The 20,706-nt window shown below is 35.7% G+C and overlaps 1 protein-coding gene across 1 annotated transcript in view; it reads right to left on the reverse strand.

Annotated features, from left to right (window-relative positions):
- Nucleotides 1-20,706, reverse strand: part of CLOCK (clock circadian regulator) — a 63,682-nt gene that overhangs the window by 10,166 nt on the left and 32,810 nt on the right. The window contains exons 5-15 of the mRNA XM_050895773.1: nt 19,037-19,096; nt 18,461-18,609; nt 14,091-14,182; nt 12,518-12,607; nt 10,315-10,435; nt 9,018-9,131; nt 6,261-6,379; nt 2,334-2,416; nt 2,004-2,110; nt 1,213-1,360; nt 917-992 (exon numbers count right to left, since the gene is read on the reverse strand). Coding sequence (XP_050751730.1) covers nt 917-992; nt 1,213-1,360; nt 2,004-2,110; nt 2,334-2,416; nt 6,261-6,379; nt 9,018-9,131; nt 10,315-10,435; nt 12,518-12,607; nt 14,091-14,182; nt 18,461-18,609; nt 19,037-19,096 — 1,159 coding nt within the window. The remainder of the gene's footprint in view (nt 1-916; nt 993-1,212; nt 1,361-2,003; nt 2,111-2,333; nt 2,417-6,260; nt 6,380-9,017; nt 9,132-10,314; nt 10,436-12,517; nt 12,608-14,090; nt 14,183-18,460; nt 18,610-19,036; nt 19,097-20,706) is intronic.

Raw genomic sequence — 20,706 nt, forward strand, 5'->3', positions numbered from 1 at the left:
ACAAACAACAATTATTTTATCTGATTCAGCACACAATGTACATTTTTGTTAGCAAATATCTAAGACCATGCTGTGGCTAATCAACCCCCTTACACAGGTGACTGTGCAGAAGTAGTGGCCTGTTTGGTATCTGTAAGCTCAGTTTCCATTTGCAGCTTTTATCCTTGGAAAAGAAACCAAACCAAAGCCATATACGCCTAGAAACCAACATGCATGCAGACACAGGCCACAAACTGACTGCTGAGCTGACCTCCTTCTCTAACAACTCAGTTCATTCTGAACACCAGAGTAATGAGTGAACTGCTTATTCTTTTGAGAAAGGATGAGTCAATTCTACTAGAAGGAGCACTGTCAGATGAAATTTGCTGAACTGCCAAGGGAAAACATTTCTGAACTGCCAGGGAAAACATGACAGAGCATCTGCACAAGCTGGCTTATCTAAGACTCACTGAGCTTCCAAGGACCTTAATTCAAAAGGAATTTTGTGTACTTCTGTGAAGTGGGACAGATTCACACAATGGAACAGCTCCTGCTTTCCTCTTGTGAATTCCTTTACACCACCTTTGTGCGTTGACCTTGGTTTTTCAGATTATGGGTGCTTCCAGTAAGGAAGAACATTTATTTATGAATCAAACTGCAGGAATCAGATCTTAATAAGGACTTATGGATATTGCCACGTTATAACTACATGCACATGAACTCCTGAAAAGAGGAGGGTAAGTGTTCAGGCCAGAATACAGTTAAACACCCTTCCTAGACTTCTTTGATCATTTTAAATAGTCATATTATTTATAGATCAAAATAATTACTTTATCTGTAACAGGACAAAACACTTCTTGCTGCTGTCTATTTGCTTACATATTATTTTTAGTATGAAAGAAAGAAGAGGTAAAATAAAATTATATAAGACACTCACTTTATCTGCTGTTATCTCTGGAAGAGACTCCTCAATACCAAGTTCTCGTCGTCTTTCTGCTCTAACTTCTGCATAACTAGAAGAACAAACCAAATATGACTACTATATTCTTGGATGATTTAAAAAACATACCTCAAAAAACAAACTCCTCAGAGCTACCTTGCTTACAAAGTATCTCAGGAAGTTTTCCAACGATTCTTTAAACTGCTATGATTTCTCTACCTCCAAAAAGACCAGCAATACAGCTCCCATGCCATTAGAATTTCTCTAATATAGATTTTTAAAAAATAACTTACCTTACAACAGTGTGTGTACAGACAATAAACTCTGGCCTGGAATTCCACTGGTGATACGTGATATAGTAATGTGTTTGCAGCCAAATCCATTGTTGTCCCTTTGTAAGGAATCTGTAGTAACATGACTTCCCTTTCCCATATTGCATTACTATAAAAGTGAAGAATAAAGTTGACTGACTTTCCAGTCTGTAAATATTGCAATTACATAATAAACATTATTTCCCAGCTTCATATGGCCCAAACTTGTGTGTAAATCCAATATGATGACAACGACTAAGAACAGGTTTAAAACTGTAGCTTTCTACCAAAAAAATTTTACACTGCATTTTTCAGAGAACTGCAGAATTCAAACTTCCATTTTTGTGGAGTTTTTTACATACTGTGGAAAATTTATGTGCAAAAAATTTAATACAGCTTTATAAAGAAAAACATAGCTAAACAGAAAGGTTATTCTATTACATGTTTAAACAATTTTTGCATTTATTAAACTTCACAGAGCCTTTTAGATGTTATTGGAAGAACTGGAGAACTATTAGTCATAGTGCTGTGCACTCCAATTTACCACAATGAAAACTCTAAATTATAAGATAAGGTTAAATCTGTTTTGTAGTTCAGTATCAAAAGAAAAAAGATGAAGATCAGCAGTGCAATAATGTCAAATGAATGGGAGTAAAGACACTTCACTCAAATATATCACAAAATTCCACTACTACAGTTGTACAATTTAACAAACTTTAAACTGAACATCTATAAAGCAAACTTGCTCGTTTTAGCAACTTAGTCGTACTCACAATGCTCGTGACATTTTGCCAGATTATCTAGATCATCCACATGATAATAATCATAGCCTGATGTTCCCAAAACTTCAAAAGGAAGATAACCTATTATCGGAGGTGCCCTAATTAATAAAAAAATTAATGTCATTTTATTTTCACACAAAAAACCCACACAAAATTATCTCATTATATAAGTTTTCTTGTTTACAGTATGTGCTCTGAAAAAAATTAAAAATTAAACCCAACACAAGCTACAAGTAGTTAATGCTGATTAGCAAACTCTAAATATTATAGCCACCACTGTGATTCAGCTACTATTGCTGCTATACATAGAAGGAATTGCACCTGTGATCCAAGAATAGGAACTTCCATTCTAAGCTATGTCTAGATGTGAACTCTTCATTGGGTTCTTCAACAGTGCACATTTCCTAAAAAGTAAAAAAATAAAAATCTCTCTCAAAACTGCTCTATTCTAATTCATAAGCTCTTCTGAAATTCAGACTTACCTAAAGTTAGTAGATAACTCCACAATAGTTATAATGTTATTTTTAGACAGCTTCATTGTTTTTGCTTGTTTAGATGCACAGTACTGAGGTAGAATCTAATCTCAGCTGTGCCAGGTTGACACTCAGTTGATTTAGATGGAACAACCCTGGCATGAGATTAAACTCAAGCTCAGTATCTACAAACACAGCAGTACAAGCAGAAATCGATAGTTCCTGCAGTTATGCTTTTAACTTGTAACAAGCAAAAGAAGAGATTAAACACTCCCAACAGATGCTCTGATTACAGTATATGCTTATAATGGGTAAAAACCAACATTAGCAAGGCGGTCACATTATTTTGAGTTTAGGAATAGGATTCTTCCTTTTAGTGAATACAGAGTACTCTAAATCACTTTGGCTTGAGGGCATGGACACGTACTACAAATAACACACTATTCTTATGTTTAGAACTCATGAAAAGTAAGAGAATGATTCTATTTCCACTATTACAAAAAATCCTCAAGGTATTCTGTACATCGTTTTAAATGTATTCCGCTCAGACTTATGTGCAATCAGTGCATGTCAGTCAATTTCTATTGTCCCCTTCCAGAGAGGTAAAGATGCCCCACCAAGTACTGTGCCTCATGCTGAGACAGTAATGGAGCTAAGTACTCCAAGCCAGTCGATTCTTTTGCAGACTCCTCTAGTACTGCCTTACAAGAAGAAAGATGGATGATGGAATACATGCATACATACAAGTACACCCCTTAAAGAATTATGATAAAATTAGAGATCAGTAAATCTTTCTGTTTTGGACACCTGCACATGTTTGGCACGCTTGCAGGAGCTTGCAATGGTATTCCCATTGCCAGGAACACAGCACCATCTACTCATGATCAGGTACCACAACAGTTTCCTAAAGACTACAATATGGAAGCCGCTGCTGCACTGACACAATTTTCATGACACATGTGGACAGATGAGCACACTGCTGCTCTGCAAACATCTGTAACTAAAACAGTCCTGCGAAAAAATACAGTAGAAGACTAAATGTTGTTCCTACAAAGGGACCACCTTCCTTTTCATTCTTTCAGGTTATAATACAAAGAGTTTAAGGGGATATTTGCAGTTCTTTAAATAGGTATTTCTAAGTTTTCTTTCTATGAAAGAAAAAAGTGAATATATCTAGGCAATGTTTCTTCCTCACCTTCATTTGTGTAAAATCTGAAGACAATAACTAGAAAGTGAGTTATATGATGGAGGTAATGAACAAAACCACCCTGGGCACAAATTCATGACTCTTGGTGTGACTGCCAGTTAGCAAGACTTAACCTTCAAAACTGAAACTACCCCTAAAACCCAAAGCTCATCTACTTTCCTAAGACTACAGCATTTAATAAAGCACCACTCACAGCAAAGTAAAAGAGATGACAGAGCAAGAGTATATCCTTAAGATATAGTTTTGATTTGTTGTTTCTTTTAATCTAATTATTTTGGCACAAGTCAAAACAGAAGTAAAAATAACTTAAGTGCAGGCAGTAAAATCACAGTAAAAACATCGTTAGTGAGGAGCTGGCAGCAGGTTAGTATCTGATTACTCAATGCATTTGTATTAATGATTTGCAGATATTGCACTGTAAAATATCCCTGGGCAGAAGCTCTCTTGTTCAACAAGGCATCTTGTTGAAGTTGTCAACAAGGCATCTAGAAAAGAAAGGACTTTCATTTGTAACAAAAAGTATTCTGGTAGAATCCTTCTGGCTGGATTAATCCTGCCTTCTTGATGGCATTCAATCATTTACCAGCCAAAATGCACGACAAATGTTTTAAAGAATGTGTAGAGCCAAATCCCTTCACTGGGGAGCAAAATTTGTGGCATATTTTGTTACAAAAGTGGTGGGGTCATAAGCAGAAAATAAAAATGTGCATTTTTAGAGATTATTCTCATGAATACTATGGCTTTCTGCAAAAGCACTGTATATCCTTGAGAAATGACATTCTAGGTAAAAAAAAATCCAGAATCATATACCATCTGAAATAAAAAGTGGCAGATAAGCAGGCAGGTTCTACCTTAAATAAGGCTATCCAGTACTCAAATACACATCTCATTATTGGCTGCATCACACATCTGTTAGTAAAGTTACTGGGATGGTAAGGTTCCTGACATAACACTTATTTGCTAGAGTCTAGTCAATGCTAGCCTCAATTATGACAGAAAGTATCAAAGGAGTCTAAACAAGTATCGTCAGATTAAAAGTCTTCACTCGAATGTTAGTTTTCCTCACAAGATTTCCCAGATGAACAGCACTAGTTGAAACCCTTGAGAGGATCTTAAAACCTCTGTAACATGAAAGCTTCCTTAGGCACTAGGGGCTCAGAAGTTCAGGTAGAGGAATGAAACTTTGGCCAGAGTATAATCTGGAAGGCTTTCACCCTCAGGAGACTGAGAGGCCTGAAAGATCGTAAATGGATGTTCCTCAACTTCAAATGTCCTGTTCCAGAAGTAGGAAGCACAAAAGTTTTACTATAGTACATTCTAAACTGTCAGAATTTAAAAGACAAAAATATTTGCAAATAGTGCCGGGTTGGTCTTCTTTCCCGAAGTATTTCATGAAGCAAAAATCACACATTTAACATCTCTACCAACTGTAGGCATAACAGGAAGAACATTATTTAGACCTGCATGGGAAGAAAAGTGTCAGATGAAAGATTTCCACGGCTTCAGGAAAAATAAACAACAAACTCTCTCTGGCATGCAGTCTGGAGAGATCCAATTCCTATTCAGCCTGCCAGAACTGAAGAAGTTTGTATGATTTGTCCACCGGCTCCTTACTATGCTTTCAAAGTGCCAAGTATATAGATCATGTCTTCAGAGGCTACCACCAACAACCTTCAGCTTAAGACACCAGTGCATTCAACTTACAGGCAGAATATTTAAATGTTCAAAGAGTTCTGCACGACAGACAGCAGCTTAACCATGTGCCATATACATTTCATGGCATTTCTTTACAACTGAATTGCAAAAAAAAATGTTAGATAGTAGACTATCCTGTACCTTGATTAATATATTTGTATAAAACATATAATCTGAATCACAATCACAGACTATCCTGTACTGTATCCTGAGTATTTATTTTGACTGATTTTGGTGAGGAATGGGATTATACTTAGTAAACTACAAATTTCATACACATCCAATTCTAAACTTGGAAAGATATCTTCATTGTACATTAGCAGTTAAGCAAAATGTTCTTTTTAAACAACCGAGTTACTGAATAACAGTACTGAAACAAAATGAAAGAGTTCTATTACCTCAAACCCAACTCTTGGTTACTGACAAGTAATGTAAACTTTCATTAAGCCCTACCAGATTTGCTTCTGTGTCAAACTACAGCAAGATTATCAGCAACATAAAATTCACATCCAAGTTTCAACTAAAACTATTAATTTCTCCAGTGAAAGTGGAATCTCGATGTTAACTTTCATTTTAAGTTAAGCTTGCTAAATTATATTCCTATGGACTCCTTCTAAATTTATTTCTTGCATATTACTATTTTGTATGACTATTTAGAAATGGCATTCACCATAACAGCTTCATTTGATGCTTCACATAACATTTAACCTATTTGTGTGTGAAGTAAGAAACACAGACACTTTCAGTTTCATATAATAAAATTTCTTACGGCTTTCATTAATAATATTTGAAACGTTCCGTGCATTCTCTCTGAAGTTTTCCTGTTCAGAGTACATTTAACAATGATACAAAAGTGATTTCATTTGTACATACCTTGATAAATTGAGGTGTAGCTAATCTAACTGTGGCTACAAAGCAAACTTTGTCTTCATATGAAGGCCGGTGTGATCGCTGAATAGTTCCTTCAAATCCATTGTGCGCTGAGTTGGGAACTGAGGGAAGATACAGAAGAGGTCAACACAGATTACAATATCAGCATGGAGGAAAATGGCAGTAATATCACAAGACAAATGGCCCAATATTTATCTAACGTGGTTTGCTTATAACTTAACAGGCATTACAAAAAATGCTACATATAATATATACACATACACACAGGAATAGTAGTTGTACAGAAGTAATGGGAACACAACCATCAAGTAACTTTCTCAAAGAACTAAAATTAGAGTTAATATGATATTATCTGACAAAGCAGTTTTAAGAAACTAATAACAATTCTAATCCTTCTTGGTAACTACTAAAAATGACTGGAATACACCTTCTTCAAAAATATCTTTAAAATTTCTCTTTTGTATCCGGTTTTGCTAACTTTTTCTTTTGAACTCTGAGGTAAGTATTTCTTTTCTAGGCTTCCATGACATTCAAACGACACAAGCTGAAGACATACTGAGTAACAGAACAATCAAAGGCACAACAACTATGTACGTGAAAGAATCAGGACACCGAGCTGAGAACAAACAAATTCCACTTACTGAATCACAGAGATGGATGGAATCACAGAGATGGATGGAATCACAAGGGGGCAAAGGATGGACTAGACCTCCAAACAGATTAACCTTATCTTTCATTTCCAGCAGATCTCAATTTAGTTTATCTTTACTAAGCTCTAATGATGGTGACTCCAAAATGCTGTCAGGCTCTTCCAAGCCTAACTGGTTCTAGTTCAACTCTAGATCAGAACTTCTACTGAAGTTTCTTCATGCAATTTAAGCTTACAGCTCCTTGCTCTTTCCATCAGAAAGAAAACAGGTAATTTCATTCCTCTTTATCTTCTCTCTTCTCCTTTGTTCTTCAGAGTTTATCTTGCCTTGTAAGTTCTATTTTTAAATTTCTGATTGCTTTCATTGCTCTACTCTGAACTCTCTCCAACTGCTTTACTTACTCCCGACAAACAGTGTCAAAAACCGGATGAGGACATATGGATGCTAAGAAGTGCAGTGGGATTATTTCATGTGGTTTAGACTGTATTTTAGAAAGGCTTTTGCATTTTCACAATTTGGTGATTGGTCATGGTGATTTGGTCATGTTCAGTTTACATTCCACAGTAACTCCCTTTTCTAAAGGACTGCTATCTAGCTGACTGTAAGCTTTTCCCCTGTTCATATAGTTTGTTATTCCTAAATGTAATAACTTGCATTTGTTCTTAGTCAATTTGTCTGGTTTTTTCCCCCCAAAATAATTTATTTTCTAAATTTGAGGCTGAATTCTTATCTTGTTTTTAGTGTTCTTGCATCATTTCATGACTGCAAACTATGTTCTATTATTCATAACATTAATGAAAATAGTGATCAAATCCAGAAGTCCATTAAAACTCCATTTTGACAGTGAACATTGGTAACCTTTCCAACCAGTTTCTGCACCTACTCTCCAGCAATTTCAATTAACATGTGCTTCCCTTACACGCTTGTGAGAACAGAACATGATAACTGTCAAAAGCATATTAAAAAAGTCCATCATTTATTTGCGCTTTGTCCTCTAATCCACACAGAGTGTTACTCTTTGGTAGAGGAAACTGAATTGATTCGATGCTATTTTTACCCAAAAAATCCACAATGGTTGCTATTCAATTCCTTGCTAGCTTCCTGAAGCTCACATACAGTTTAATTATTTGTTCTGGAATATTTCCCAATATTGAATTGCAACTGATATTGAATTGAAACCGTCTGCAGTTTCCCAACTCCTCCTCTTTCCAAGACTAGCACCATATTTGGCCTTTTCAGGCCTGTTTCTTGTCTTTCCTATAATATTACATACCTGCATTTGGCACTAAGACTCAACTTCTCCCCATTTTGTGAGAAAAATACTGGTATCACTTAAAAAACCATAGGTTTATTTACAAGACACTGGTTTTGATAATATTTTTGGGGGTGATCTTTATGAAGATCTACTACTGACCACACTGCACAACCCATTTGTCTGGCTGACCAAATAAATATGCCTCTCAAGTAATTAGTCAGCACAGGCTGGCCAAACAGATTAGAGATGTAGTACAGAGGAATAATATTAGTACATAACTAATAAAAATAACTTCAATGGAAGGGAGAAGGAACTCAGTGCGGAAAACTGTACTGGCCTGTCCACTCATCTGAGTGTTAACTCCTGTCAGTGAAAGCACAGAATTGAAATGGGGGGGAAACCTACATTTTACTTCCCAGCTCACTGCATAATGAGAACTGCAGGTACTCAGTACCACTGATCTTCAAGTTACTTAGTCACCTGCTTAGGTATGGATGATGCTTAACTAAATTCAGGCTCTTTATTTTAAAGCGTTTGCTTAAATTTCTCTTACATTTTTTTTAAAAAAAAGTTTCACAAGATACTAATTTCTTTAATTGAAAGCATTAAGCATAATTACTACATTTTGCATTCAAACGCACAGACCTATAATACCTGATAGGCAGTTTTTCTTCTTTTTCATTAAAACAATATAGAAGCGATATAACTCTGCTTCAAGCTCTTCTTTTGAAAGACTGATTTTAGTTCATCATTAAGTTTTGCACAATGGTCCCAAGCCTGTTTAGCTGTGAAGCTGCCTAAATATTCCACTCTAACATCACTGAAATGACTTACCATTATTCAAGCACTTGAAATTTCCTATAAATTTTACATATTCGTATGTAGGTTGCTCCTTTGGATCTATTGTTCCTCGCAGCATATGGCAACAGAATTCTAGTTGATTTTTTGCTGAGAAAAGAATAAACAAATTAATAGGCTACATGCTTAATGAAGTGCAGAGGCAACATGAAATGGAAAGCAGGAATAATTAAGCTGCATATTTATTGAGATACTGTAAGTGTTGTGATTACAAATGGCTACAGCCTCTGCTTTTAACCAGCCTGATATCAACTAACCTACAGAAAAGGAGAACTCCTTTAGAATTTGCACATGAAGGGTCTGAATGCTAATGACATAGAAAACCCCTGAAAACTAGAGCTATTTTAAAGAAGCAGCTGCCCTAAACTTAAGTTTACTAAAGCATGCACTTCCAAACCCCATTAGGCTGCTATGTTTTTATTCTTGCCAACTGCTACAACTGTCTAAATAGAAGCTATATAAACAAGACAAACATTCCTAATATATGGGAAAGTCATAGAGTGAAATGCAATGCAACACTGGAAATTTTACTCTTTGGGGGGGGGACGGACGGACGGACGGGGGGGCACAAAAAAGTGCTTCTGTTCTTCAGGGCTCACCCATATGTTTCTGCTTAAATACCACTGGAAGAAAAGAACTGATCACATGTGATACAAAGCAGATTATTTTTAACATAACTACTGTACTGGTTTCATCTAGGATAGAGTTAATTTTCTTCATAGCAGCTCATAAGGTGCTGTGTTTTGGATTTGTAACTAAAACAGCATCGGTAACACAGGGATGTTTTAGCTATTGCTGAGCAGCACTTATACAGTGCAAAGGCCTTTTCTGTTTCTCACACTGCCCCGCCAGCGAGTAGGCTGGAGGTGCACAAGAAGCTGGGAGGGGACACAGCCAGGACAGTTGACCAAAGGGATATCCCATACTATATGACATTGTGCTCAGCAGTAAAAGCTTGGGAAAGAAGGAGGAAGGGAGAGACATTTGTGCTTATGGCATGTGTCTTCCCAAGTAACCGTTACACGTGATGGAGCCCTGCTTTCCTGGAAATGGCTAAACACCTGCCTGCCGATAGGAAGTAGCGAATTAATTCCTTATGTCGCTTTGCTTGTGCATGCAGCTTTTGCTTTACCTATTAAACTGTCTTTATCTCAACCCACAAGTTTTCTCACTTTTACCCTTCTGATTCTTACCCCATCCCACTGGGGGGAAGGAGCGAGCGGCTGTGTGGGGCTGAGCTGCCTACCGGGGTTAACCCTCAATAACTACTTACATTTTAAGTATTCTGGTGTCAATGAATCACCTTCCAGCAGATGAGAAGACAATATTTTATAAATTTCTGAATGTTCCCCCTCTGGGATAAAATTAAATACACTCTGATCCACAAGATCAGACTGAAAGAAAAAGATTTAATAAGCATTAAACTAATGCAAGACGTACAACATCACAAAGCCTACTATTTTAATGCAAAACAATTCCACAGTTCAGAAGAACATTACTGACTCAACAAAGCCACCTGCTGGAATACACATGAATATTTTGCAAGAAAAAAATCTCACGCTGATCTGTCTTAATTTTGACACTGTGAACCATTTAATGAAAAACACCATGAACGCAGCAGATATACATGCACATTGAAGTACAATGGAGCTTGCATTAACCTCCCTGGGATGCAACAATTCCAAGTAAAGGAGCATTTTAATTAGAATTTATAGGGTGTTGTTCTAGGGCACTGTAACCTGTCGGTGGAATCCAATACATTGAAATGGTATCCTGGAACAAAAGACAGCCCCTCCCTACATCATATAGGTTATTATGTTACCAATAATGATATCCAATTGCAATTGATTTTATGAATACATTTCATAATCAGTTCCGCAACTATGTACACAAAACTGGGAACAATAGAGATGAATGCAATAAAATTGAACAACTGAACAACTCATTATATGCATAAATGCATTTGATTAAGTATTCAGAAAAGAGGGGTCACAGAATGTGTTTAGAATATATAAATCACACCTAAAAGCAAAGAACAAACGTGCCTCTGAGAACTTGGTAAATTCTACTTTAAAAAAAAAAAAAAATCACAATTACCTGTACATTTTTCAAAATTCTCAGGCTGATACCATGCATACTTTAGGGGAATTTGTGTTTTGCAGAATCATTTTTTAAATATGCCACTCCAAGTTTCACAAATACTCTTATCACAGTAGGACAACTAACCTTTGACAGTAACTTGTCCTTCTCTTCTAGAAAAGAACTCACTGTTTCACTTATCAATTGTTTCCATTTTTGAGTACTAATTTGCCTCATTTCAGAATAACATTATTCAAAGGTAACTTCAAAAACTAGAATGTTAAATTTACCAGTGAGCAATGCCACCAAGATTAAAGATGAGTGAACGTGATAAAACCCAAAGTATATACCTAGCTGTCCTGGTTTCGTCTGGGATAGAGTTAATTTTCTTCCTAGTAGCTGGTATAGTGCTGTGTTTTGGATTTAGTAGGAAAATAATGTTGATAACACACTGATGTTTTCACTTGTTGCTAAGTAGTGTTTATACTAAGTCAAGGATTTTTCAGCTTCTCATGCCCAGCCAGCAAGAAGGCTGGAGGGGCACAAGAAGCTGGGAGGGAGCACAGCCAGGACAGCTGACCCAAACTGGCCAAAGGGATATTCCATACCATGGAACATCATGCCCAGTATATAAACTGGGGGGAGCTGGCCAGGAGGGGTGGATTGCTGCTCAGGAACTAACTGGGCATTGGTTGGCGAGTGGTGAGCAACTGCATTGTGCATCACTTTTTTTGTGTATTCTAATTCTTTTAGTATTATTATTGTAATATTATTATTATTATCATCATTATCATTATTTTTCCTTCCTTTCTGTCCTATTAAATTGTCTTCACCTCAACCCACGAGGGTTTTTTTTTTCGATTCTCTCCCCCATCCCACTGGGTGGGGGGAGTGAGCGAGCGGCTGCGTGGTGCTTAGTTGCCCGCTGGGGTTAAACCGCGACACTAGCTTAAAAAGCAGAACCAGCAGCAATGTATTTCTTATAAGAGTTCTTTGGGAAGAAAGGAGTAAAAAAGTAGTTTAAAAAAATTCCAAGGATATAGCTCTTCAGCAATACTCTTCTGACTCTACTGTAGAGGCTGTGATAGCTGTGAACTCTAAAGGGTCTCCTGCAGTCAACTGTGTTATTTCAGTTATGTTGAAGAGAAACTGATGCTAGTCTGGCACTTCATAATCCTGCCTAACAGAGTGCTGACTGCATTCTGTGTTTCCAAAGGAAATGTTTAATATAGAAGACAGACCAGTAGGAAGGAGCTGTGCTGAAGAAAAAGCAGAAGCATTAGAACAAAGCATACGTCTGTTCTATAATGCCAAAAAAGCTAACGATTAATTAGTACTCATAGCAGAACACCATCCATAGACAAACTGATATGTTACTGAAAGCAATTTGTACTTACTGGCAAATGTTCAAGTAAGGGAGTTATACTTTCAGACACATATATTATATTTCCATCTGTCATAATTGCTAAAAAAAAACCATCAAGAGCCTGAAATTAAACATAATGAGTAGTTAAATAAAAAGAAACAGAGCATATTAAGAATGTTAAGCTATATTCAACATGGAAAATAATTTAGACCAATTTTAGTTTAGTTTATTGTAAAAATGAGAATGCCTTTCACTACTAAAACTTCTTAGTCTTGCTTTTACACTACAAGCATTACAATTCCCATATTGTTCTGTTCTTAAATAATCTGTGGTTTCAGAAGCAAGTCCATATACAGCTAGCCACAGTTTCCCCCATCTCCCACTCTGCCTGCCTGTTATTTTTAATTCCACCATCATTTTAAACATCAGAAAACTCAGAAAAATGAGCTAGAGACAAAAGCAAGAAGAGGTGGAAAAACTAAGAGAAGAACAAGTAAAAGAGGTGGTGAAATCAATGAATTTCAGTATTTAAAATCTCAATATTCCCAATCTCAATAAAAGAAACTTGTAGCAATATTTTATTGAGACTTGAAAACTGTGAAATACAGTTCTGACTGCCATATCTTCTACTTAACTCAAACTTATTTCCACTGTACATAACACAATTATCTTTTAGTTGAACACCACCAAACATAAAAGCATGACAGAACTGTATTTCTAAATAGGAAATTTTAAAGCTCACATCTTTGAAAAAATCTGTTATATCATACTGTTCTAGCTTTACAGTCACCAGTTGCGGACACATATTTTGTAAAAGGACTTGAGAAACATCAAAAACAGCTACAAAAAAACTTGAAAAACAGAAGCAACTACTTCACGAACTTGTTGGAAAAAATATGGAAATTCACCACAGAGGATTTTTTGAAAATTTTTTAACTACAGAAAATCAGAACTTTTTACGTTTTTAATCTGTGCCTCAAAGAAAAGGTTTAACTATGGAATGAAAATTAAAAGTGCTTGTTCATTTACTTTAATATTTTTCATTTAACTATTATTAGAAATTGTTTCACTAACAAGATATAAATGACTTATCTTCATTTCCAATGAAATGATAGCTTATACTGAAAGTTTATTTCTAGTAGTAATCCAACTACTCATGTAATCTTCTTTAGCAAAGTAATGCTCACACACCATTTTTGGAAAGCGTAGCAAGCAAACAAATTAAACACTTCATTGCTCACAAGTTACATGGATGTGTTGAGCCTCTTTTATAATTAAGATTTTAATTTATGCACAGCAATTCTTTATTTAACTAGTACCTTCCTTATGTTGATAATTTAAAATATCCACTTTACTTTGACAATAAATATGTTCATTTGTGGACTTGCTCTGTTATAATGTTTTATGTAATTGAAAATGCAGTTAAAAGGAAAACTCTTTTGCATTACACTGCATACATAGGAATTTCGACTATCTTCATGAAAACATATAGTTAGAATTAAAATATGAAAATAAAAAGTTATGTCATCAAACTGAAAAATTTCATCATGGAATGACTCCCTCTGAGGAAATATTTTACTCCCAGAAAACCAGAAATAATATACCTCTAACATTAACTGTGTGAACTCTTCATTACTAAGGAATGTCGGTTTCCAGTCCTGTCGAATCTCACTGGCATCTGATTGTGCAGTAATTTCTACAATCAAACATATATACAATATAAGGATTCACACTTCCAAAAGCCGTTATTTTCCCACTAAGCTACATATACGCAGTAGGAAATAGCAGAAGGTTCTCCAGTCTCCTCTGTTGTTCATTCATTACATATAGATGTTGTTCCTTAAAAAGAAAATAAATGTCTTCTCCCCTCTGTCATAATTAGATTTGTCTTCTCTTTCCTTCTACCAGTTTGTGCTACAGTCCTGCCAGACTTCAAGGTAACGCTGAAGTTAATGACAGTAGGTAATGGATTTTGACAATGGAAAAATACTCTTTCCTCTGAGACTATAATGAAATGTTTTCTTGAGAGTGTTGTTTTCAAAGATCCAGAAAGCCAAAATTCCTGATCAGCTTAGGTCATTAAAATGCCTAATCCTCAAGTATCTTGGCCAATCCTGGTCATTCTAATCTTTGCACTAAAAATTGTCACTGTCCTTTCTCTTCTTCCCACTCTTTTCTGTAAAGAAATAAGGTTACATTAAAAAAAGAGTAGGTTTTCAACAAAGACTGTTAAGAGCTGTATGACAGACTCCACTGCAGAATTACTGTCTGATTCGTACACAGAGACTAATTTTGAACAGAGATTCCTGTAGGACTTAGGAGAAATATGTAGATTAACTTCCAATACGTAGGTGAGAGAAACAACGGCTGCTAAGCAAAATCAGACCCCAGGTTCTGAAAGCTGATGCTTCCTTATCAATTGATAACTGAAACAAGAAGAAGCAAGACCACGTAGTACTTCAGTTTTGATGAGTAACAAGGGCATTACAGAAGTACTGGTTGTAAGAACAACCTTGAACAAGTAATCGTGAATCAAGTATTTAGATGAATCGAAAGAACCAAACCATGTCTTTAAGGCTTTTGATTTCTAAAGGACAAGACTGTACAAAGGCCGTAAGCTAGTTTCTTAGTTCAGATGCCTCAAGGAGCACAGAAAACCTGGAATTGAGTTAAATATGCAAAGGGCTGGAACAGCTCAGAATTTTGGTTCCCAGACTGAAGGAGGAAAACTTTACAGAAGAGCTTTAGACTTAACTAAAAGAACAGTAAACAGCAGCAATGTCATGCAAGAAACTGGCAAGAAGAGCTGTAAGGAGAGGGGAAAAAAATATCAACAAATAAGACGGACCAGAATTTCCAACGATCAGATCTCACAAAAGACATAAATTGATCAGGCTTTTGTTATCTGTTTTGAAATGGTATCCCAAAGCAGTAAGAGTGGGATGGAGAATAAGCATAACCTAAGTATAACTTTTCAGTCAGAACAAATATACTGAACACTGAGGGGCAAGTCAAAGGACACGGAATTGAAAAGCTCTGCCACCAAAATAGAGGCAAAATTCAATGAACTTAATGCATTCAGTCCACAGGACACAGACAATCTCCACTTTAGGACACAGACAATCACCACTTTAGAACTGGAAAAGTCTGATTCATTGGCTCATTCTCGTCCATATAGCCATCCTACTTCAGAATTAAAAAAAAAAAAAAAAAGTTAGTCTGGCTTCTGCAGTAGAAAGGATTTATACTAAATAAAAGCTGAAGTTCATGCCTTTAACAAACCGTTCTGAATTATGTAACCACAAGTACAGGTGCTTTTACATTTCCCGTAATTAGAAGAACAAGTATGATATTGGAAAACAGAGCCAAAGTAACATGGAAAGAACTTGTTTCACTTGGTAACTTCAGAGAAATGCCTAAATATTCAGGCAGAAGGTTGCATTCAAAGATAAATGGCACTGAGGTCATGTTCCTGAACTAGATACCAGACAGAGGAGCATAACCAAACTTGCACATTAAACTCCAGTCTTCAAATCCTGGATCTGAAGCAACTCTGCATCCGCACTGAGCATCCTCAAAAGAAATTGCCAGCTGGGCCAAGATCTGTAGCATTTATCTGTGGGTTGTATGAATATCAGTCTACTACTTATAATTATAAGCAGTGAAATTCTTCAGTATTTCATAATTTTCAAAAATTTCTTGTTTACAAATTCAAAGGATGATGATAGGCAGTATTAGCCAAGTAGAAGCTCTCAGTAATACAATTTCAGTGTGTTTAGCCTGCTTTTTTTTCCCAATGAGAAACAGAATCCACACTGGCCAATAACCAGCTCAGATAGTTCATCTGGAGCTGCTGCCAGAGTACCAAGCCTGGCCAATGTGGAAATGGTCCAGAAAGAACCAGAAGCAACGCAGTTAATCAAAACCTGGTGGCTGAACACAGTAGGATTTTCAACAATAAAGCAGCTAATCAGTGCTGAACAACTCATTTATTGCCAGGGTCACTCTGCTTTATTGTAACAGATCCAAGCACCTCAGGAGGCAAAATATGCTTCTGATCTTTGCCAACGTTTTGTCCAAAACATTTTAATGTAAACCAGTGCAGAGCAATGCTAGTAAGCACTGGCAGCCAGAGCTTTAGAGACCTTAATATGGTATGTGCAGTCACACAAAGCTGCATTCTGTCCCACCAGGTGAAGGACAAAAGCGCCATGCCCTAAAAGGCATCCATCTCCAGAGCTGCTTTTTTCCCCTTTATCCTAAAAAAATAAAAAATATTAATAATTTTAAAAAATAATCTCAGAAGGCACTTTGAAGAAAAAAGTATGACTGGTGCTGCTGACTGGCTGACACGCGTGTTCATTCTATACTCTATATTTTATGACAGGAATCATCAATACAAGATAAAAGTGATTTTGAAACAGAATCAATTTTCACAAAGGCCTTAGAACCTACAGAACTGACTTTTACAGAAAAGGAGCCTTCATACTGCTTTTCTTTTTATTATGAGACAAACATGTCTCAGAGAATTAAAACAGCATAATCAATATTTAATTGGCAAAAAAACCCCAAACCTATGAATTCTCACACAAATTATTCCCCCCTCCCTTTCCATTTTAATTGTTATGTTTACCCTTTTAATGGCACTATTCAGTACACATCTGGTGCTACTTGAACCATAACACTAATGGAAGAGACATGCTAGGGCATGGAAAAATATTTATCATACCTTAACATACCTTAAATTGACACACATACTGTTGATAAATGCATACCTATTTATCCACTTAATAGCTTTACGTATTTTATTTTATAATCTTATAGCTGCTTCTTTTGTCCCTACTGCTTTCTAGTTAGTATGCATGCTCAGAAATTACTCAAGGAAATGGGTTAACTAGCGAAAGAGTTCATTTTCTTGAATTTTTAATCTTGGTTTTGGCAGTGCGAACCACAAGGTGCCATATTAAGAACAAGTGTAGGAGCAGGAACAGGGATTTTTTTATATACATAAATATCAAACAGCCATAAATAAGTGTACGCTCGGTGGAAGAATTTTTTCGTGACAGCAATAATGATCTGCAATGAACTTCAGTACAACATATCTAGGTATATCCCACCATCAGCTGATGCAAACAACCAGAGAAACAAAATATAGCACGGATGTTCAAAGACATGCATCGTTTTGACATTTCACATGACGGTTTACAAAACAACAACAAACTCATTGGGTTATACATCAGTGTATATGTCTTGAAAATTAGAAAGTTCAGCTAAAAGTATTTATAGATTTTGTGGGGTTTTTTTCCAGCTAAAAGGAAAAAAGAAAATGCCCATGCTCCTCATCTGTATGCCCACTGCCTGCCACCCAGTAACACTTGCTGGAAACCACAATGCCTTATTGCCTTATCATCTTTGTTAAAGCAGCCAGTTGTGTAGATACCTGACATGAGAGGGAGCACTAAGTTCCCTCGGACTAGCTTTTTCAGTGATTTATCTTGCTTTTGTGGAACTTGGAGAGACAAACCAACGGTTCAAACCAGTCCTATCTAAATATCAAAGTAAGTACTTCCAGCAAGTGCTTCCACTGAAATGGATCAGCAGTTTTCCTGTGAAACAAAACTTTGACAACTTGCACCTTACGAAGCAACTATATTCTAAAGATCTCCATCTGTCCAGAACAAAAAACTTCAAGGTTATTTCAAAAATAAACGCTTCTCTCTATGAAACAGACTTCTTTGACAACTATGGGACAAAAAAAAAAATTAGTACTGGCTCTTGCAAAATATTAGCAAAAACATAGTTATATCTCTGCTACCTAAATTATGATCTTAAGAATATCTTTCTTCAGGAGCTTTTTACATTTTTTTGACAATTTCCTTAAAAGAGCTGCAAAACGGTTAATGTTTTATGTACTAAGTGAATATCATTACAAAAAATTAAGAATTTGCAAATATTTTTTGTTACAAATAATTACCTTTGTGCTTCCGTAAAAAGTCAATGCTCTTCTGCAGTACAGTGGATTTATCCATCTTCCGAGCATTACCTGGAAGCATGGAACCCAGCTCTTTGATAAGTACATTAAACTGATCTCGACGTTTCTTTTCAGACTTGTTTCTAGACACTCTGAAAAACAAAACAGAAAATGTTTTATAACAACTGTGAAACTTTCTTATAATAAGCTGCACACTGCTGCCAGGTTCCTGATGCAAACAGCCCCTTAAGAATTTCTGCTGTGAGAACTGTGACAAAAACACCTACTCCATATCTCAGACACCATTTTTGAAGAGTGGCTTCCTCTTTCTCATGGAGGGGTGCAGCTAAGCCTTTGGAATAAAGCACCCTTTTACAAAAACACAAATCATTGAACCACAGAAAATATATTTATTGTATAAATACACAACATATCTGAAGAATAACAGTAAAAGACTTGCTATTGAGTAATATAGTTATTTATAAAAGAATCATATTTTTATTGTTTAGAAATCACCCTGATAAGTTCAAGTGTACAAGTATAGAACAGTTCTTAGCTTTAAATAACTTAAAAACTTACCTTTTTGCTTTATCTTTGTCATCTTCTTCCACCAGCCCATCAAAAATGCTTCCATCATTTCTGAAAGAAACGAAATAAATGTTGGAGTGTAAAATTTCTCTCTTGTGGCGTCCAGTCACAATGAAGGGGGTGGGAGAGGGAAGAGCTCATTAATCATCTCCATTACATCAAGAAACCAAAGCACTGTTGTACTGTGATGTCTCACAAGGACCATCATCAATAACCTGAAGCCAAGTCTGCTATAAGTTCTACAAGGAGAACTTTTACTCTCTGTAGAATGTTTACTAAAGAGAAAGCAAAAAACCTTACATTTCTAACACAACTCAAAGGATTTTCAGATTATTTCTAATGAGAACTTACAACCCTATGCAAACGCTTAACTGAACACTAATTTTATTTTTCTATCTTCTTGATTATTTGTATTACCTTACCCTTTTGAAAACATGAGAGGACATATATAATTTATTTTTACTTATTGGCACCTTCTATTCCAATTACTGGAAATACTTATAGCAAGAAAGTATATTTTTCTTAAATATTGAAGTATTATTAATGGAAGAGGGCTGAGGAATATGCTATACTTCATCCACGTATGTAATTTTATAGATACACAATTAATATCAATGTTAAACAGTAACAGCAATTATTCATTATATTTGCTTCCTCACCAAGTATCACATAACTTTTCCTCAGCTTGACAACTGTTCACATACTGCTAAAGAGATATTAAAATATCAAAATGAGAACGTGTTTTCCTTTGAAGATGCCTCAGTGTACTTCATACAACACCTTTGTTTCATTACCTTTTGTTTTAAAAGTCAAGTCAAAACTGTTCTTTTGTTTTCCAAAACTGCTGTATAATGGACTTTCACATTTTATTTCTCTGACTTCTTCTGTCTGCTTTCAGTCTATTTAGTGCTGTCCACACTGATCTCTGTGTGTCCACCCTTTATTTTTTTATCCTAATGTTTGCTTCCCTTAAGGCAAGTAACAGTCTTTCTAAAAAGCTTATCTCATCTCTCTGATTTATAACTGATAAATGATCAAGCAGTGGTACATTATGATAAGCAGTGATGTTAGAAAGTAATTATTTTGTACGCTACTACATAAACATAAAGCTTTTAAAAGGAATTCGTATATTCAAAAGGCTGAAGTTTCAGTGAAATGCCACAAAACTTCAGTAAAAGAATTTACAAGTCAGACAAGCATTTTAGAATTTTTACCCTTTGTTTGTTGTTATTTATTTCAATCGGGTTTAACTTTCTGTAAAATTGATGCAAGTTTCATTTCCTGAAGTCTCAAAAATGGTAATACACAGAATATTAAGGACAGATGTTCACCTAAGCTGCAAAGAAAGTCCAGCTCAAGGAATCAAGTAGAAAACATGTCTCAGCTATTACTTTTCCCTTGAAATAGGTTAGCAGGTCACTTTACTATCATCTGCAGCATCACTAATCATTTAAATGTATGTGTTTTCGTTAAACAAGTATTGAAGTACTAAAAAAGAAAAATTCAAGTAAACATTAAAAATCAGCTCAACTTGCACAGATGCTGTTCCACGGCTGAAAAAAAGTAATATATTTTAAGATTAATCTCAAACAATAAAAGTCACTATTTCCAATGACTACAAAACAACACATCTAACAACTACCAAAATAACTTTGTCAAAA

Source organism: Gymnogyps californianus, chromosome 4 (genome assembly GCF_018139145.2).
Source record: "Gymnogyps californianus isolate 813 chromosome 4, ASM1813914v2, whole genome shotgun sequence".
Taxonomy (NCBI): Eukaryota; Metazoa; Chordata; class Aves; order Accipitriformes; family Cathartidae; genus Gymnogyps; species Gymnogyps californianus.